The sequence below is a fragment of the Eleginops maclovinus genome, chromosome 21 (assembly GCF_036324505.1).
Source record: "Eleginops maclovinus isolate JMC-PN-2008 ecotype Puerto Natales chromosome 21, JC_Emac_rtc_rv5, whole genome shotgun sequence".
Taxonomy (NCBI): domain Eukaryota; kingdom Metazoa; phylum Chordata; class Actinopteri; order Perciformes; family Eleginopidae; genus Eleginops; species Eleginops maclovinus.
Window position 1 is genome coordinate 12,605,321 of NC_086369.1, and position 18,531 is coordinate 12,623,851.

Sequence of the window (18,531 nt, forward strand, 5' to 3'; positions counted from 1 at the left end):
CCAGTGCCAGGTGCACTTGTGAGTCCTGAGGGGGGAGTCTGACAAGCAACACAATTCTTAGAGAAATGTCGCGAGGAAGCCACACCACCAGTCAGAGGTGCCACACAAGTGCATATGTCATATAGGCCTACATGAAATGGCCTCAAGAGTAGCAGCTGAATCCCGTCACAAGGCGTTAAGAGTCACCAAGGCGTTGCTTTGTGCCAAACTGGACCTCACCCTGCCTCTCTCCCACTGACCCCCCTGTTTGTCACTTGCCGTCACCTCTCTCCTCTCGCTTGACCCTCGGATGTCACTCGGGTGCAGCCAGCGCAGCCACAGAAGGTGCCATGTGATGGCCGTGCACCGTGTCAGAATAGGTGTCACTTTGAGTGCAGAGTGCTCCAGTCGCTGCTGAAAGCTGGGTGTCAGTTGAGCGTAGGGCGCCAGAGACACCAGAGGTTGTTTTCTGTAATGATATTCCAAGTGTAATCGTGGCTGATATCCATTCTCTTCTATAAACGACATTTGAAGATAATGCCAAATTCCTAGATTATATGTACATTTATTTGATAATAAGGAAGAGTTATATAGCATATTACAACAATGCCCATTTCAATGTGCTTTACTGTCATTCTTCTGAAACATCAACATTCACTCTTTGTCTTTCTGTTCTGCCGGTAACTACTCATCACATTTTCCTGTCTCCTCTTTTCATCTTCTCCTACGATCTATCTCCTCTGTACCTGTATGAATGAATACTATTTTGGAAAAGCATGTGCAGATTAGCCCACCTTGTTCATCTTATATCAAAGCTACTGATAATGCTTTGCATATTTGGCTCATTGCACGTTGTATAGCTATATAACAGTAAAGTAATTTTGATAGAATGACAAATATGCTGTAATGAATACAACGTTTTCATGAATCTAGCATCATTCACTCTTTTCTCATTCTGTCTTCATAACAGTTGAAATGGTAGCATTTTATTCTGTATGAGTCTTTGAATCTATTCAGATTGTTATCGATCAGACTCCATGTTGAAATAATGACCTTATTATTGAACTTAAGGACTGTGGTCTGCGCTGTGAAAATCCTAGACGTGTGGCAGGAAGTCAAAGCACCACCCTGTATCCAGCCTCTGTATGTGTGTGTCTTGTTTTTCCAGAGTGTAATTGTAATCCCTTTGGCTCAGTCAATGATCGCTGTAATGGCACAGGATTTTGTATATGTAAGGAGGGCACTACAGGGCCTAAGTGTCAGCAGTGTCTACCCGGCTATTTGTGGGACGATGGCTGCAAATGTAAGTAAAACCACAAACCTCCTCACGCAGCTCCTGGCTATTCTCCTCCTCAGCTCTGTCTCTCTTTACTATCCCTCTGATTTCTTCTCTCTCTGTTTGATTCCCGAGCTCTGGCTGGAAGAATGGGCTGCATATGCGCAGGACTGCCCAGCTGCCTTGACAAATACAGACCCATAACATGAGCTAACCCAATTTACTAAGCCCTTTACTAAACCCGCAATTCACACTTGCTGCAGCTGTGTAACAATGTAATATCAGCAGGTGTCCTCTGTGGCTCAGATAGAAATGGAGCAATGGCATGGCAGGATGCATGATGCTCGGTAACTCAGTTATCCAGCCATGTCGCACCCCAACAAAACAACAGCTGAGTCAATATTGACTGCTTGACATGCTGCCTGTGATCTGTTTGAGTAGCCATCACACCCCCCGCCAATCCACAACAGTACAATGTCATCCAACACTAGCATTTTCCAAAGGGGAATGCAGGTCCTTTTGAGTTCCAGCTCATTTATTACTATCTACCATTTATATTTCCCCCGGCCATTTTACAATGCATGCCCTGTGAAGTCATTTGTCTTCAAATGTCACCGATTTTTCTACAGGAGGTAGCCATAATAAAGTACACACCTTAGGAGGAAGGATTCTTTGATAATGAAAGAAAGAACTTTAATTTACACAATACCCATTGACAAACACGGTTTATACTTCATGTTTTAGGACTAATGGAAAGAGCACAGATGATTCGGCCGCTCTGTAACCTTACTTTTCCAATGCCAGTTAATGAATTCACAGAACATAAAGCCGTAATTGCTTCTAATTAGCATTTCATCAACCATGACCTATCTTTGTATCACCGTGATCAATTTACTTCAGAATTATTCAACTTTCCCAGAAGATGTTGACATCTATTTGCCTCCCTCCTGTAGCTCAATATTTATCTTTGTCCTGACTAAGTAAGGCGACGCCACATTGTAAGGTCTCTTGTTTTGTGGAATTAAGTTCTACTTGTGACCTCTACTTCTTCCTATGGACGAAGCAAGAGTAATAATATCATGAAGAACTGGGGGAGTATTTCCTGATCCAATCAGAGTGTGAATAGGTCTAGTCATGCAGTAAATTATAGAGGCAGTACATGCAGCTTGACATGATACCAGTACTACATGCCTTTGTTTAGTTATTCTGCGAAATGTAGAAAGACGTTTTCAGGAGCAGATTTAAATGTGTGAAATGAATAATTTGTTAATTATAGCAGTGTTTGACACAGATGGATGTTCATTAAAATGCACTGTTTAAATAATATATTCATTGTGTAAAGTGTGAATACGCACTGTCAGCACACACAACTGTTTCTACACAAAAGGTAGAGGTTGGGGCGTGTGTTGGTGCGGCTCACACCTGATTTCATCATATGACAAAGGCATTTAAAATATCACAACCAAGTGGAGTCCTGATAATGCTGAGCTATACAACAGCAGTCATTTGTGTTGTACTAACAAGACAGGTAAAAAACAAAGTGAAAGGAAAGGATGTTTTGATACAGGGCCGATTCATACAGATGGGAAGTGGAAATGGATCAGAAGTTGTATTTGTCAGATTGTGAAACAGTACTCAGGAAAACAAACAAACAACATTGTGTTCAGAGGAGTTCTCAAAGCGTAATGCCTTCAATATGTATTCTTCCCTCAGATGAGACTGTAGAGGTTCAAAATCCAAATCTCAAATTATTTGTATCTCAATTAACGTTTTTACCTACATTTCCCAGAATGCATTTGAGGGAAAGGAGGGTGTCATGTTGGCTGTAAATAGTGGTAGAATAGACATAAAGGGGTTATATACCTTTAAAATACAAAACCCCAAGCAATAATGCCTGTCTGTCCCAGGAGCTTACTGTCTTTGAGTGTGTCCTGGACTGAAAAAGTAAGAAAACGTTTCCAGTTTCACCTCTCCTTACTTTCTTTTAGACAATATTCTCTGTGCATGGAGAAGACTGAAGAATGCAATTAAAACTCAAATCTCTCATCAAACACTGCACAGTCCCAGAGAGGCACACCTAGTTCAGCGGTCCCCTCTCTAAATATTATCACTCATATCAAAAGCAAACGCTACAAATCTCATCATTTACTGCCTGTGCCGGCTCTGTTTACATGCCGGGAAATGGTTGATTTGAGAGATTGAAATAAGGTGTTCTCAAAAGTTCTTCACTCATCTATAGAATACCCCCCCTTCACAGTGTTACAGTACCTTTAATCTCATTGACCCTGTTATACATCTTTGATAACCTGGCTACTGATGTTTTGAAAAATCTATACCTCTGGTTTATTTTGGACTCCTGCAATGCTTAGTGGGCAGCAAATGCAGCGCTTTGTCTGCAGGGGTCGGCCATTACCTGAGCTTTTGAAGTCAACTGAACGTGCTGTAAAGTGTTGAGCACCATGCATAATTCATATCTAAAGCAGTAGCTCAACTTCAAATAAAAACACGCTCTCATACTTAGATGTAAACAAAATACAGGCTAGTAGGGACTGCCTCCCCTCCTTGGACACTGCTGAAGGCCAGTAGAAAAGAATCACATTTTTGTTTCTGAAAACCTCCACTCTGTCTTTCCACTTCAAAAGAAAAAATCAATTTCTCCCATTTTATCTCCTGCTTTATTTGGGCTTAGCCTACTTTCTGGAAGACAGTGAACCAGATTTAAATTGAGGCTAAATGCAACCTGGGGAGAGTATCTTTGCAGTTGGAAGCTAGTAGTAGTCAGTCATTCCCACAACATAAAGCAGCTGTTTTTACCTTTTATTTTATCTGGTTTAATATTCACTTGTTTGTGGCTGGAATCATGTTGTTTGTTGACTCACATCTTTTTTAATAGGAAGATTTAGCAAGTTGTGATTGCTGCTAAAAGCAGTTTGCAGCTCAAATAACACAATTAACCTACTTGATTTGGAGATGAATATAGAATAACTAATAGGAAATTACTTTATTCTGTTATTACCCAACAGTGAGGGCTATCATCAGCACTAAACGCTAATCTTCAGCTGTGTTATTTGTCTGTCCAGTAAGTAATGCCATCCTGAATACGGTGGAAATCAATATTATACAATGCAGATGACATGCTGTGGTCAACAAGCTCATTTCTTTATTTTGAGTTGAGGAAAAAGGCTGGACATGTTAGAAACGCCAACGTTTCAACCCCTTTATCAAACTAGCACAGCTCCTGCAAAGCTTTTACTTTGTTGCTCGTGGTTGGCCTTGATCTGTTTTTATTTTGAGAAGGTTTGCATGCACAATGATGTGTTGCACATCATTTCAAGTGTTGTATAATACACAAGTTATGCAAACCTCTTTAATCATCTTTACAATAAATGTTCGCATTTTATCATGAAAGCAGGAGAGATAAGACAGACAAGGAAAGAGTAGTTCTTCTGATTAAAGGAGCACTCGTTGGGGGAGAGCCTGTGTCTTGAGTTTATAAATTGCTCCTCCTTGTCATCTTTAAGGAGACATTTCTGTTGGCATGTTAAGCTGCCTCATTAGGAGGAGAAAAAAACACGACTTTCCATAGAAGGAAACAGAGGTAGCCGTTTTATTGACTCGTTACTTTAGTTTCTGCTGAGTGGTTCAATTGGGCTTGAAATTGATATATAATTTGGAGACAAAGACAGAGTTAAGGTGTGTGTTTTGGACCTAGGTGTGCATGGTAATTGTTGAGCAGTGGCCTGCAGCTAAACTCACTGAGCCAAACTGCAGCTCCCTTGCCTCCTGCACACAGACGGCACAAATAGGATCGGTAGAGTCAATGTTTCTTAACAAGCCTCCCATCAAAGCCCTATTTGGCTATTCCTGGGAGAAAGCATGCATCCCATCCTAAGTATTAGACGAGAAGCCTGATATTTGTTATTGTGATATTTACGTCCCGTAGAGTTCATAGATTGCTCACCACATTGTTTTCCCCTTCCATAAAGGAGTGGAATGGGCAGAAGTGGCCCCTGTGTTTATCACTGTTTATTTGTCTCTGTTGGTTTATTAGTTTGTGCGCCGCTGCTTTGTTTGCCTCCGGCTTGCTTGACAGCTTGCCTCCTCAGGGAATAGAGTGGCCTCGCTGTCCCAGCTCTAAATATACACCAATTTTCACCTGACGTTCAGTTTGTCTTAAGACGCCGCTGTTTGGGGGAAAGCCTGTCAGGCTGGGAGGGTTTCTGTGCAGGAGCATTACTGAAGGGACCGGGCTTTAATCAACTCTGATGGAGTTTAAAGTCAGAATGATCATATAACAGAAGAGGATGGTTCTTATTGTGTGTTCCTTTGAAATATATTAACATATTGTTGCATTTCATATTATTAGAGAAAGAAATTATAGGAAGGTATTCATGTGTTGTTTGATACTACCACTGGTAGCAATATTTCACACCAGGGTTTGGGTTGGTTTAACTTGTGCTTTTACCCACAGATTTATACTAACATGACTAACCTGATACAGTCCAATTTGACCACTATAATTAGGATGCATGCACTGCAGAGTTTGTCTTAAATAAATATATATTTCACACGTGTTACTTTTATCTATCAGGGATTATTTGGGGAAATCCAGTATTTTGCATAAGGAAATGTTTACACATATAAATGTCTTTCTTGAGTAATGTGAATATTGATAGCACTCTTTTAACGTGACTCTGTAAAGATTCAGCTGAATTTAAGCTGGAATAAAATGTGGTAACGCTTTACTTGAAGAAAACATTCTGTCAGTTTTTGATTTGTTCAAATCAGAGGGAACCCAACAGGGATCATTTAAATGTGATTTGAAATAAATTAGATTTTAGAATTGCTTTTAATGCAGCTCACTTCAAGTAAAGTGTCACCTGAGATTCTGTTTCCTGTTTGCCTCTCACTCCTCTCTCCTGTTTGCTCCCGCTGCAGCCCGGGTGTGTGACAACGAGCTCCTGCGCTGCCAAAATGGCGGGGTGTGTGTCAACAACGTGCGCTGCAGCTGTCCCTCAGACTACTCAGGCCTGCTGTGTGAGAAGTCCCGCTGCGAGTCGGAGCTGGGGGGCTGCAGGGGCCCCGACTCGGGCCAGGCCGCCCTGGTGCCTCCATCAGCCCTCAGACTGCTGCTGCTGCTGCTGCTGGGCTCCGCACTGCTGAGGGAGGCCTCCGCGCTCTGAGGAGACCCGGGACCTGGTCGGAGTTTGTCACTCCTACCTCCTCCACTCTAACCCCCCCCATCCCTCCTTTCAAATAATCAACCATTAAACAAGAACATGAGCTTTCTGGACTGTACTGTCCTGAGCTTCTCCGCCGCCAGACTCTATGAACACTCGCGCTGACGATAAAGAGAATGTGCCAGACTAATGAGTGCAAAAACTTTTCATTGAATTACAAAGAATATATAGAAATGAAAAAAAAACATATACTTCTAAAAATGCCAGATATTATTTAAAAAAAGAGCCTAATAAGAGTGAAATGTGCAAAGAACGATGAGACCCCCCCTCCCCTTCTAAGCCATACCAGGTACTCCTTCCAGTTTGAGAGGGGATAACTGAAGATGACAGACTCGTTCTCTTCCTCTCTTATTGCCACGGCAACAACAGCTGCAACCAATCAGCTCTGGAGCGAGCCGGCAGTGGTCATCGATCCCCCCCCCCCCGGGACGCTTCTTGCTACGTAACGCTCGCCGGACCGCTGCGGAAGACATCTCAAAGAAAGCGTCCCGGCTGTGGCTGAGCAGCCGAAGCGTTAGACTGCAGAACAGGAAGCATTCTTTGCTGTCAGTGCATTGTGGATAGAAGGGAATCTGTCCAGACTGCCACTTTGTGACACTAACCCCCTCACCCACGTTGGCCCCTCTCTAGCTTTCTGTCTCTTCCTCATCCTCCCTTCCTGCCTCCCACCCCCCCTCCATGCTGCCACAGACCTGTGCTTTCGTGAACGTTACTCTGTAAAACCCTTGTTGGTTGAAAGATTCTTTTGTCCGATGTTAGTGATGCACATGTGTAAGAAGCCCCTCCCCCCTCCTCTCCTCTCCTCCCTCTTGCAAAAAAGAAACTCCAACTAAGCCGTCTGATTCTTTTTTCTGTCTTAGAGCCGCCACGCTCCCCACGATCATGATGCAAGGATAGTTTTCACCTGAGCAGACGAAGAGCGCTTAGAGAACCATCGGTGTATTTGCAAGTTCCTCTCTCGACAGAGCAAACAAAAAAGAGTCACGTAGTCCTTTTGTATCTTTGCCGAACTGTGATTGAGAAAAGGCAACCTTTAATGTATCTATTGAAAAAAACATCCAAATGAAGAAGCAATTGTTTTTGATTTCTTTCTTCTTTTTTATTTTGGTTTCCATTTCTTTCATTCACTTATTTCATTTGTTAATATTTCTTTTAGTTGTGCAGTTGATTTTCCTTTGTATTGGCAACGTGCTGGCATCAAAGAATATCAGTTTACATATACAGTATTAACAAAGTGTAATAAAATCCCACCAAAGGACATTATAAATGTTTTGTTCTTGCTTTAACACTTGAGAATTTAAGTGAATAAAAGTTGAAAAATGAAATGTTGTTGATCATTTCTCACTGCAGGAAGGTGTATTACTTTTCTGGACACTTTGAAATCACGGAAATGGACGGATGTTCTAATATTAAAATGTTTAGTTTGAAGCATATCCTTATTAACACTGTTTTAAGTGTCTGACTTTAAAAAATGTGTATTTAAAAAGCCTCCACATTCTATATTGTTGTCATGTTTATAATGCCAGATAATATGCGGCACACACAGCTTCAGGAGTGCTGACACTAACGTGAGATGCCCTAACAAGGCCACCCTGACTAAACAACGGCATGAAAATCTGTGTATCAGCTCTGGTGATATTTCCGTGATATTTATCTAGAATTCAATCTGGTAAAGATTTGTTTCAGTGGCACGCATTGTCGGAGGCACTGAATTAAATATTTACAACTATCGATGTGTCAGAGAGCCTGTGTTCAAAGTTTATATAGTGGCTCCTGTCAGACACTGGACATTTTATCCATAACCTGAAATATTCAAGCCGCAGCTCCGGCTAAACACACTCCATTTGGTTTTTTCAAAGTTTGCCTCGGAGGGAATAAAATAACTTTGGACCGTTTGTTACACTAATAGCTAAAATATTTTTGACATGTCCTTCCTTCTCAAAAGAGCCGAATACAGCAGTTTAGACGACACTCATTTACCAACGTTAATGATGAGATGGCCAATCATGTAAGGAAAAATAAGACTTTTTGTTTATCCCAAAGTAATTACATTTGTCTTGTTTGTGTCAAATCCATACTTCATCTTTTCAAACACCTTCAGTGTAGTGTTGGAGCACTTTGATTAAACGTTACAGAACAATAATTTCATTTCTTTGACTGGATCATCATGTCAGCTGTCATTTTGCAAAATATTGTTTTATTTTCTTAATATTGTAGTTCAGTGTTTTTCTTTGAATTCATTTTAGTTTTCTTGTTTACACTTATTTAATGGGCAGTAGTGGAAATACATGAATGTTTTCTACTTTCTGCTTAATGCTCAATCGAACATAAAGATGACAATAGCAGCATTTTTCAGAAAAGGAAAATTACTGCTACATAAATGCAGCCATTTATAACTGCATCACATAAATCCATTTTAAAACAGGAAATGACCACTGATGGATAACCTAAAATGTTCCTCCAACACTGTGTGTGTGTGAAAAGTGTCCGACTCCTGGGACACCCTGATAAATTCAGTCAAAGTCACTTGTTTGTCAAGGTCCCCTGCAGTGGCCCTAATTTTAACCATGTGTTCAGCCCAGGTGTCGATGCACCATGCTGCGTGGAGAATTAAAATAGAGTTGATGTCGTTTGGGGAGAGGACTTCATCCCAGATATCTCACCTCCAGCAGCTGCCGGCTGACCCCACCATGAAGCATCACCGAAATGCTTTAGAGCAAACCATCCGCCACCTCCGGATTATCTCCCTGCTGTAATGTGCTTTGTGGAAATGAATGGTGAAAAGTCTTCAAAGGGAAGGTGTTATTTTTTACTTCTGCCCTGTGGCAAGAACAGTGTGAGAATTATCTGTGGGGAAATCAAAGACTAAAAGAAAGCATTAATCTACGGAGGCTGAGAATGTAACAACTGTTTTTGTCACTCTCACGCCACCGTAGCTCAGGGGACAAGTCTCGGTCAGCTTTCTGCAGGTGAAAGGTGAGTGTCAAATCCCGGAACACAACCCAGAACTTGAGGAGGAAGGACTTATCTTTGTCTTACAGAGAAGTAAGATGTAAAGAACATCAAGAACTTCACTGAAGTTTCCAGTTCTGTACAGTAAACCTAATGCCTCACTCTTGCAGCTTGAGGTTTTCCCATTTGCTACTGGGCCAAATTGCCATCTGATGTCTTGAGCAAATTATAGGCATCTTTATCCGTCCGCCATCCTTGCATTGTTGTGTTTTGGAGTTGTAATGCAGCTGATATGCCAAACTGCACAAGAAGGCCAGAAAGATATTTAGAGGTGTTTGAAAATAATTAGCTTGAATAAAACGTGGGTAACATAATGTGTGTCAATAACACAACGGGGGGGGGGGGGTCTTGTGCTAAAACACCTTTAAAGACATACACCAAATCTGATTTAGCAAGACTTACCGTAAACTCAGAGACAGCTCTACCGACAATTTGTACTCATCTGGCTCCTTCTGTATATAGACAGGACACAAAAAGTAAGGACATTTGTGTTTGCTAGATTATTTCTTTGATGTCACAATGCTTCTTGGCAATACATGTTATTCCGTTGGAAAGCCTGTTTTCTTACCTTTCAAATGGTGCCACATCTGTGAGGAACATGCATTTGTGGGAGGGGCAGCTGAGAATGTGGGTTGCGCCCAGGAAAAATGTGACAAATCTCCTCTGTTATATTAACATTATGTCCAGTTTCTTTGCAATAAATTGTGGCCAATATGTCTTGTTTCATCAGACTTCAATGATCCAATCCACCAAACAACACCAAAAGAGTCAACAGCAACAAAAAGCTGTTTTGCAGAGAAGATTTGTCACATTTTTCATGGGCGCAACCCACATTCTCAGCTGCTCCTCCCACAAATGCATGTTCCTCACACGTGGCACCGTTTCAAAGATAAGAAAACAACAGTATAAGATCTATTGCTAAGAAGCATTGTTACAAACAAGAAATACCAGACACAAATGTCTCTAAGTTTATCAACGGTGTCCTTTTGTTCAGAGCAGACAAGTCATCATGGTCATTTGACAAAAGAAATCTGTGTCTTTAACTTTGTCTGCTTTCTCTCCCTGAGATTCTATGGAAAACCACCATCTGTTCATATCAGGAAGGCCACACGAATACTTCAATAACCTGAAAGCGTTTTCTTGGCAATGGACGGACTGTGGTTTAAAGAGGACTGTGTATTGTGTCTATACAAAGGCATATACTCTGCAGAATTAGAATTGTCATTGGTTGCAGAAGTTCTTTCAATCTGCATGTCTCACCAATTGAATTGCAACTGCCATAACCTTGAAATATTGAGCATCTTTAAAGGATTCAAACTGACAGCAGACGTGTTACTTGTTCAGTGTTCTTTCTGTACTTCAGACTGATGCTGTGCAAGGGCAAGTGAAAACAGGCCTTAGCAGACTTACATTTGCTTGGGTTGAGAGGTATTGACCTTGCCCCGGCGCTCTTTTTCCCGCTATGGTTGTGATGTGTTTGTTTGTGTGATGATCAATGCACTTATTGAACCGCACACAGCACTTATTGATCAGATTCTTTTTCCTGCAGTGTGCGCTGAGTGGTTCCTCCAAGCTACAGTATGTCCATTAATGGATACTAAAGATGCTGCTCAGCGAGAAGCCTGACTGAAGTTCTTCCACTTTCTTTTAGAAATGGTTCTTTTGAGAAGCTGAAAAGCAGCTTTTTTTTTTTTCCTGTATAGCCTACATTTTTCCTTTTACAGTAAATCACACTAGCATTAGCAGGGTAATCTCAATGCTCGGCTAACTAATGAATACTTTCAAGGCTCCATTTTTCAAAGGTACAGATTCCTTTGGAGACCAGCACACCTGAGAGTTTCCACGGTGATGCTACCGGGGTAATATGTCTCCCTGCGAGTGATTAAGTATTTAACGTCTAGAATCCTTAGCTGGCTGGAATATAATGGTGTTATATCCTTTTGAAGCAGTATTTGTTGCAGAGCTATTGTTATTCGTTGTGTTATACTGTGATTTGATATTGTGTACCTCACCACAAAAATAAGACTTAAGTCACATGTTTCTTTTCAGTTTTCACTTTGAATGCTGCATAGACTTATTCATTACCTTTGAATCCCATAATAACAGCACAGCGCTGGTGCCCATCACATCTCAGAGTGAGACAACACGTAGAAGTGATTGAGGAGTGAGACTGAGAGGTGACATCTTGCTGAAGAGAAAATGTTGTGCTGTTGTTCACAGTAAAGCCATCGGGATTCCAGCTTTATCATGCTCTTTCCCAATACTTCAAAATACTCTGCGCTCACGATGGTGTTCCAGCTGTGAGCAGGGAATGTTTGAAGTGTAAAGCGAGTGAAACTTTATCGTGGCTCAACACGGTTGATGGATGTCAATACTGCTCTCATGCCGTCGAGAGTCAGGAGGGAAGAGGAACTGACATTACGAGAAGAGGCGGTTTCAAGTGACAGTTTGGCAATGACAACCTTTTCCTGGGCCATGGAGAGATGCACCTGTAGTCTCATATAATATACCGAGAATGGAATTACAACAGGATTGAGAGCTAATCCTATTTAAGACAGTAATTCTGGATTAGCTGGCTGTAAGGCGTTGTTAATGCTGAAGCTCTGCAAACAAAGTGGACAGGACAACATACAATGACTCGGGCTACACACTAAATATACACCATGAAGACCGCAGCAGTGGATATTATGGGAAATACTTACTCTGCTCTCCTGAATCCGGAGATATAGGACATAAATATCAGCTGTTTTAAGGAGTAATCTACTAATAATTGTCTACTGGGAATGTTCACATCCATGGAATAAAACAGAGATCTAATCTGAACTTTTCTATGGGTTATTGCACAGTTTAAAAAAATAAGAAACAAAAATCTGGGAAATAAAATAAAGTTGTTTTTTAGCCATCTTTCATTTTATCAAATATTTTAAGTTCAACATTCTCAGAACAGGGAGGTTTATGATTTATTTCTTATGGATTCATGTGTACACTCTGATACTTCAACTATTTGTATTATTTATTGTCTTGTGTTTCAGTTTGGACCGCATGGGGAATTAATTCCTGCTAATGACGGACAGCTGTGTGCAACAGGTGAGGGAGGGAGATGTCAATCAGGCCCACAGTGTTCCCAGTGTTAGGGAGAGGTGTGATCAGGCAGAAGTGGAGGCACCTGTGTGGGTGGAGCCAAGGTGAACAGAGCCTTTAAAAGCCTGAGTCATTCCAAACAGAGCTTCATAAAGGCTGATGGTTTGAGGGGTTGAGTATGATTTACAGAAATGAGGGATATAGGATGCTTCGTTCAACTACTCAGAAGTTTCATGTCCAGTTAATTTATATTAAGCAATCCCCCAAGGATAAACATTTCAGACTTCATTCAAGTCAAACACAGGAACAAAACAAATGACAGATGGATATAGGAGTACTGAGATGTAAAGTACGAGACCGTGTTTGTTTTGTTTTTTGTCACTGCAGTGTGTATAGTATCAACCTGAGTACACACTGGCAGTTTTCCACAGATGTAGTGTGTGCTGTGGACAAACGCTGTGTGCAACCCACAGTGTCAACACTCTGATTCACTGATAGACTGAACAAACACAGGGTCAAAGAAAAAGGCCCAAAGCTCATGTAAAACTCCTGAGAAGCTGCATTCATTTTACCTTTGTGTTTTGATTGGAATCATCACACATTAAATTGATTATCTCCGAGCAGTTGTCATGGACAGGCAATTAAATGAATCAAAGTTTTAAGAGAAAGTCATATTATTGTGAGTGAGTAAGGATATGTTTTGACTCCATTACACATTTTCTTTTAAATGCAGTTCTGATCAGAGTTCATTGTTTGCGTCGTACTAATCAGACAACACACAGCTTTATCTGAAAATATCAGCTTGATACTTCAATCTCTTATTGCTTCTGTAGAAATGAGGACACAGTTGACAGATAGTGATATGTTCATTTGAAGTTACTTTTACAATAGAGGACATGGAGATTAGAGAATTAGCATCACTGTAGCATTGTTCCCCTTCAAAGGGGGGGCTAATTCCTGCTGTCTTTGATGTTCCTGCAGGAACACCATGTAGTGGGAGACGGGAGTAAAAGGGTGACATCTGAGGGAGAGAGTGATGGCTGCTAACTACAAATGAAGGCCAAGACGGTCATCTGTGCTATCATTAGCCAGCATTCCTGCACCTTCCCTTTTATTGGGAGAACAAAAGAGCATCTCTGGGTGCTGTAAATACGATCGGCTTCACTGCTGGCATCCCTGCGGCTTTAATAAGGATGGGATAATCAGCTTTATTGTGGTCCAGTCATACAAATGGGAATATCTCAGCAAAGGCTCTGGCATAGACACAAACAAAAGGCTTTTATTTGAACGGTAAAGAAACAAATATGGCTAAAAGTCTGTTGGCCCGGAAACTTGACCAATAGCCAACTTTCAGGGTTTGGAAAGCACAGTATGTTCAGTGATGACAACCAGGGAGGGTAAATAACGTCTGTACTGGTTTCTCATCTACTGGAATTAAATTTCCTTTGAGTAAGCCACATTCAAAATGCTTCCGGTCAAATGAGGAATAGGCGTGTGGTTAAAAATGTTCCATATACGAAGATTAGCTTGCCTTGTATCATCTTTAAAGCACAAAGTGAGAAAGGATAATGAGAGAGAACACATAAGACATTTTTGTTTCCTGAAACCGGTGTCCATCCAGCGGAGAATCTCTGTCTGCTTTCGAGCTGATGAGCGAGTGCAGTCGGTAATCCAGATTGTTGCTTAGGAAGACCTTCATTAAGGAGATGTCTCTGAGCAGCAGAACATACCTTTTTGCTTTTGTTTATCCCCAAGGACACACACAGGTGTGAGGGAAATCATTATGCAAGGCATGTTTGTTTCTGCACAGCTTTGGTGTCTTCAGTGATGAAGATATAAATATATATTTGTTTTCCATGATGACGGGTATCGTTTCCGGTTTGTAAAGGATTGTCAAACTAAAAAATGTGAACTTTCTGTAGAAAAATATCTCAATTCTTGATACATAATCAACCGCTCAGTGTGGTGTGAAACGGTTGCTGAGGGTCAGCTCATCAAGAGATTCACCGACAATTTGATGAATAAAATACCTGCTTGCTTTTCATCAAACATACCAACAATAGAAATCACAAGGTCTGCTGAATTTTCTGTTCCCTATAATCTGCATTGTGGCCTTACAGAAGTACGCTGCCATTAATTGCACATCGATTGTTTGTCTTCACAGGCAAAACCACGCATAGCTGAGCCAAAGCAAAACGGCTAACTTTTTACTTCTCATTCAGTTTCAGTGTCGAGTGAAAATAGTCTCCAAGACTTTGGTTTGTTACCAAATACCTGCACATTAATGGCATACCTATCAGACTCAGCAGTAGCATGCTTATACGCTAGCTAAGATAAATGTGGCACTGGATATACCTGATTTAATATAAGCATATTAGCTCTGTCATAGTTAGCATAGCATTTAGCTCAAAGTACCACTAGTACAGGTAGAAAAGGATCCTATTAGGTAATGGCTCACATTATATTAAAACAAATAAATGGTTCACTTTTATCCAAACAAAGGTTCAGGGTCCTTTTTATAGAAACTCTACGAATCCGGAGGACTTATCTAAATAGTCTATTTGATCTGTGGAAAGAAAAGGAAAAGTAGAGCACATGGCCCTGACGAAACCATGAGCACATTTACAAAAGAGCGCATTAGAGCAGACAAAGAACGAATACACACAACAATCCAGCAGTGACATTAGCGCTGGGCCAATAAGTGCATTGTTATTCTGATGATGCACCTATATTACCTGCATCTGTACTAAAAAATGGTTCCATTATTTCTCAATAACCTTGAACATAGATATCAATAGATGTTTAAAATAAAAACACATCTATCCTCTGGGAACTGCAGAAACAGCAAGGAACGCTTAGCACCAAGGATTAGAAAATAATACATATAACTCACATTAGCGCTTGAAAGAATTTAAGACAGTGAGAAATCCTGCACACATTTGCATACGACCTTGTGGAGTGTTTTGGTGAAAGACGGAAAGGTGCTTCTCTGTGCACGCATCTAATCAGACAGCGTGATTAAACCCGGGTGGACCCCCTGTTGCATGAGGGCTTTGCACCTCACGTGTGCGAGCCTACACTCATTTAAGAATCGCTTATCAGGGTGAATGACAGTCAGGCAAGGTCTGACACATTCTCAATAATCCTCACATCTTAAGTTCCAAAGCATTTTTCTGTCTTTGTGGACATTTGGGGGAAATATCTGTTAAACAATGTGGGCTTTTTTTTACAAAGAAAAGTTGTTGATTCATTTTTTATATAAATATTAGGCAAATGTTTAAACTCTTATTAAATATGTGTTTATGATTATATGAAAAATGAACGAATGGGATTGAAAGTGTCTTCATTCAATTCACCTGTGGCACTAATGCTTCGGATCTTCCCCCAGTGTATAAGATATCAGCTAATTAACTTCCCTTTCTGGCCTCACTCATGCTCCCACTCCCTGTCAGTCTCTCTCTCCCTCATTTTTCTTTCCCAAGCCCATCCTCCACCCCCAGTCCGCCTCACACACAACCTCTCCCTCCCCCTGTCTTCCTATGTCACTCCTATGTTTTCCATCTCTGCTCATTTGGTCCAAGTTTATTTTGTCATCTAACAGATTCCTCTGCAAAGTGAAAAATGACATTTTGGGTCGAGACTTCAAGGATGGTCAAGTTAATGAATGGCCACCAGATGGCCCTTATTAGGCTAATGTGTTCCCCCTCTCTGCAGCCCCAGCGCTCGCCTGGGGAGTTAACTCGCTGGCAGCCAGTGTGTGTGTATCTGTGCATATGTGTGTGTTAAATCGGGTTAACCTGAGGAGGATGGAAGGACGCTGCACCTCCACTTTAACTCAGCCACTCTCTGTTTTGATGGGGTCAACTGTCCACTGCTGTCCCGGTCACTCCGGCACCCAGCTGACCCTTCGGCCCTCCCCATCTGACAGCCTGACACCACCCGCCACCGCTGCACTCCAGACTGAAGTTAACGTGCAAAATATAGGATTCAGAGAATGAGCAGCGACGCTTTTTTCCCCTCCAATCTGACAGCGGGTTAATTGCCTCATTTATAATCCCTGCTCATCAAAATGAATAATTGTTGTAATGCATGCATCTACCACAAAGACCTTTGTTAAACTCCAGAATAACCCTAAACATGGTAATTAATTGAGTTTATGTATTAGATCGTCATCAGTGTGCGCTGCCTCTGGGCCCTTTGTGTTTGTGGATGCTGTAGCTGCAAGGGAAGAGAGCAGAGCTGTCAAAGCTGTTTCAAATGAGCGCCGCCATTAGCCGCCGTTAGCTGCTCAACAAGTGACTGCAGGCCACAACAGCTTCTGCCTCGGTCTGATGGAATTCATCATATCTCTGGCTTTGTGAACAGAATTTAATTAGTAACCCAAAACATTGGCTTGCTGGAAATATAACGACACATTCTGATTTAGTTTGTTCACTATCACTTCATACAAAGTTTACTTTTAGTATGGAATGTGGATCCTCACATGGAACTCTTACATCCACAGATGAATGTGTTAATGTTGAATATATTGCATGCTGTGTTTGAAGGGTGTATTACGCTCAGGCCGGCTCTGGATATGAATGCACTTATAGGTTAGGCATTTGATATTTACAGCTTTTTCAAAAAATGATGTTGACCTGTCACGTCTTAACATCTTGACACAATATAAAGGAGTTGTGAATGTTATGCACACTAAAGATTTCATTTGAAAAAAGTGGCACTTCTGGAATGTTTGCATGCACCAATTAACTAAAACCTCTTCTCAGCACCTTCAGTTGTGGAATTGAATGGACAGGCATAGCTAACAGATCTATGAAAAGTGAGCCGGCACATAAATGAAATGCAACTGAATGAGCAGTCAATGCGTGAGTGTGCTTGCCACAGTAGACTAAATAGGGCAACAGCATCATCATTATCCATCACTCTGAAGGTATAAAACTGTAATAAGGGAGTCGGGTGACCTCAGGCGGGGCTGAAACTCCTCGTAGTGGTGGTGCCGCGCCATCAGTGGAGGCTGGGACATAACTGCTGACGCCACCACATTCCCAGGAATGACAAATGAGAGCTGAATACATCTGGAGGTGCTTCAGGGGACACTGGGGAATGGGCACATTGCGAATGGCACGATTGCCAGTTGAGGTTAGGAGGGAAAGAGAGAGGCAAGCAACGAGTGAGAGCGACTCAAAGACCCTAAAATAGAAGCTCTGCCTCCCACATCTCCATCATCTCTCTGCCACACGGAGGAAATAAGGGTCTGCATACATAATATAGAGGACTGCATGGGTGTGTACTATCAGCTAAACTCCCTGTAGCCACAGTTATGATTTGAGCCCCAGTATGGAGTTAAAGTCGAATCAATGGCTGCAGCAGAGTCCTACAGCTCACACTGATTGTCTATATTAAGCGTGTGTTAAAGACCATCATAACTTTACGCTCATTGTTGCTTTTATGTTTAAATGCCTTTATACAGTTTATGTAAAGTCAGCATAACACTGCATCAGCATATGTGGTCGAACATCATCTCTATTCATCTAATTTGTGGCCATGCCATACAAATGTTATTATTGGTGGCAGGAGTATGAAAATCCAGTCCTCCCTTTTCCTTCCTGTTCCCTGTAATAGAACATTTTATGCTTTTTTTTAAATTGTTCTTATTTTGTTATTCCACAACAATGCTGAATATAATCATAAGAGTAAAAAGTAGGTGCGATGGATCGGTCCAGATTAAAGTTTAAATAGTCATTTATTATACTGGAAAGGGTTTTTTTTTTAAATATAAGTCTATGACAATCAGACTGAAAAAGAATTTCTGGTTGCAGTTTGACCTTATCTGTCAGAAAGCCAGCACAGTGTTCAGATTTAAACACACAGACGTACTATAAACTGCATTTCTATGCATTGCACAACGATCCAGATAAATAATGGATGTGAAGCACCCCAGCA

The 18,531-nt window shown here is 41.2% G+C and overlaps 1 protein-coding gene across 9 annotated transcripts in view; it reads left to right on the forward strand.

Annotated features, from left to right (window-relative positions):
• ntng1a (netrin g1a) overlaps positions 1 to 7,820 on the forward strand; it is a 78,899-nt gene extending 71,079 nt beyond the window's left edge. For 5 of the 9 annotated variants that reach the window (XM_063912242.1, XM_063912243.1, XM_063912244.1 and 2 more), the window contains 2 exons: positions 1,148 to 1,282; positions 6,194 to 7,820. In XM_063912242.1, coding sequence (XP_063768312.1) covers positions 1,148 to 1,282; positions 6,194 to 6,438 — 380 coding nt within the window. In that variant the 3' untranslated portion in view covers positions 6,439 to 7,820. Of the gene's footprint in view, positions 1 to 1,147; positions 1,333 to 6,193 lie in introns of those variants that run through there. The other 4 variants (XM_063912247.1, XM_063912249.1, XM_063912250.1 and 1 more) reach the window with 2 other exon arrangements.
• Positions 7,821 to 18,531: the final 10,711 nt, after the last annotated feature.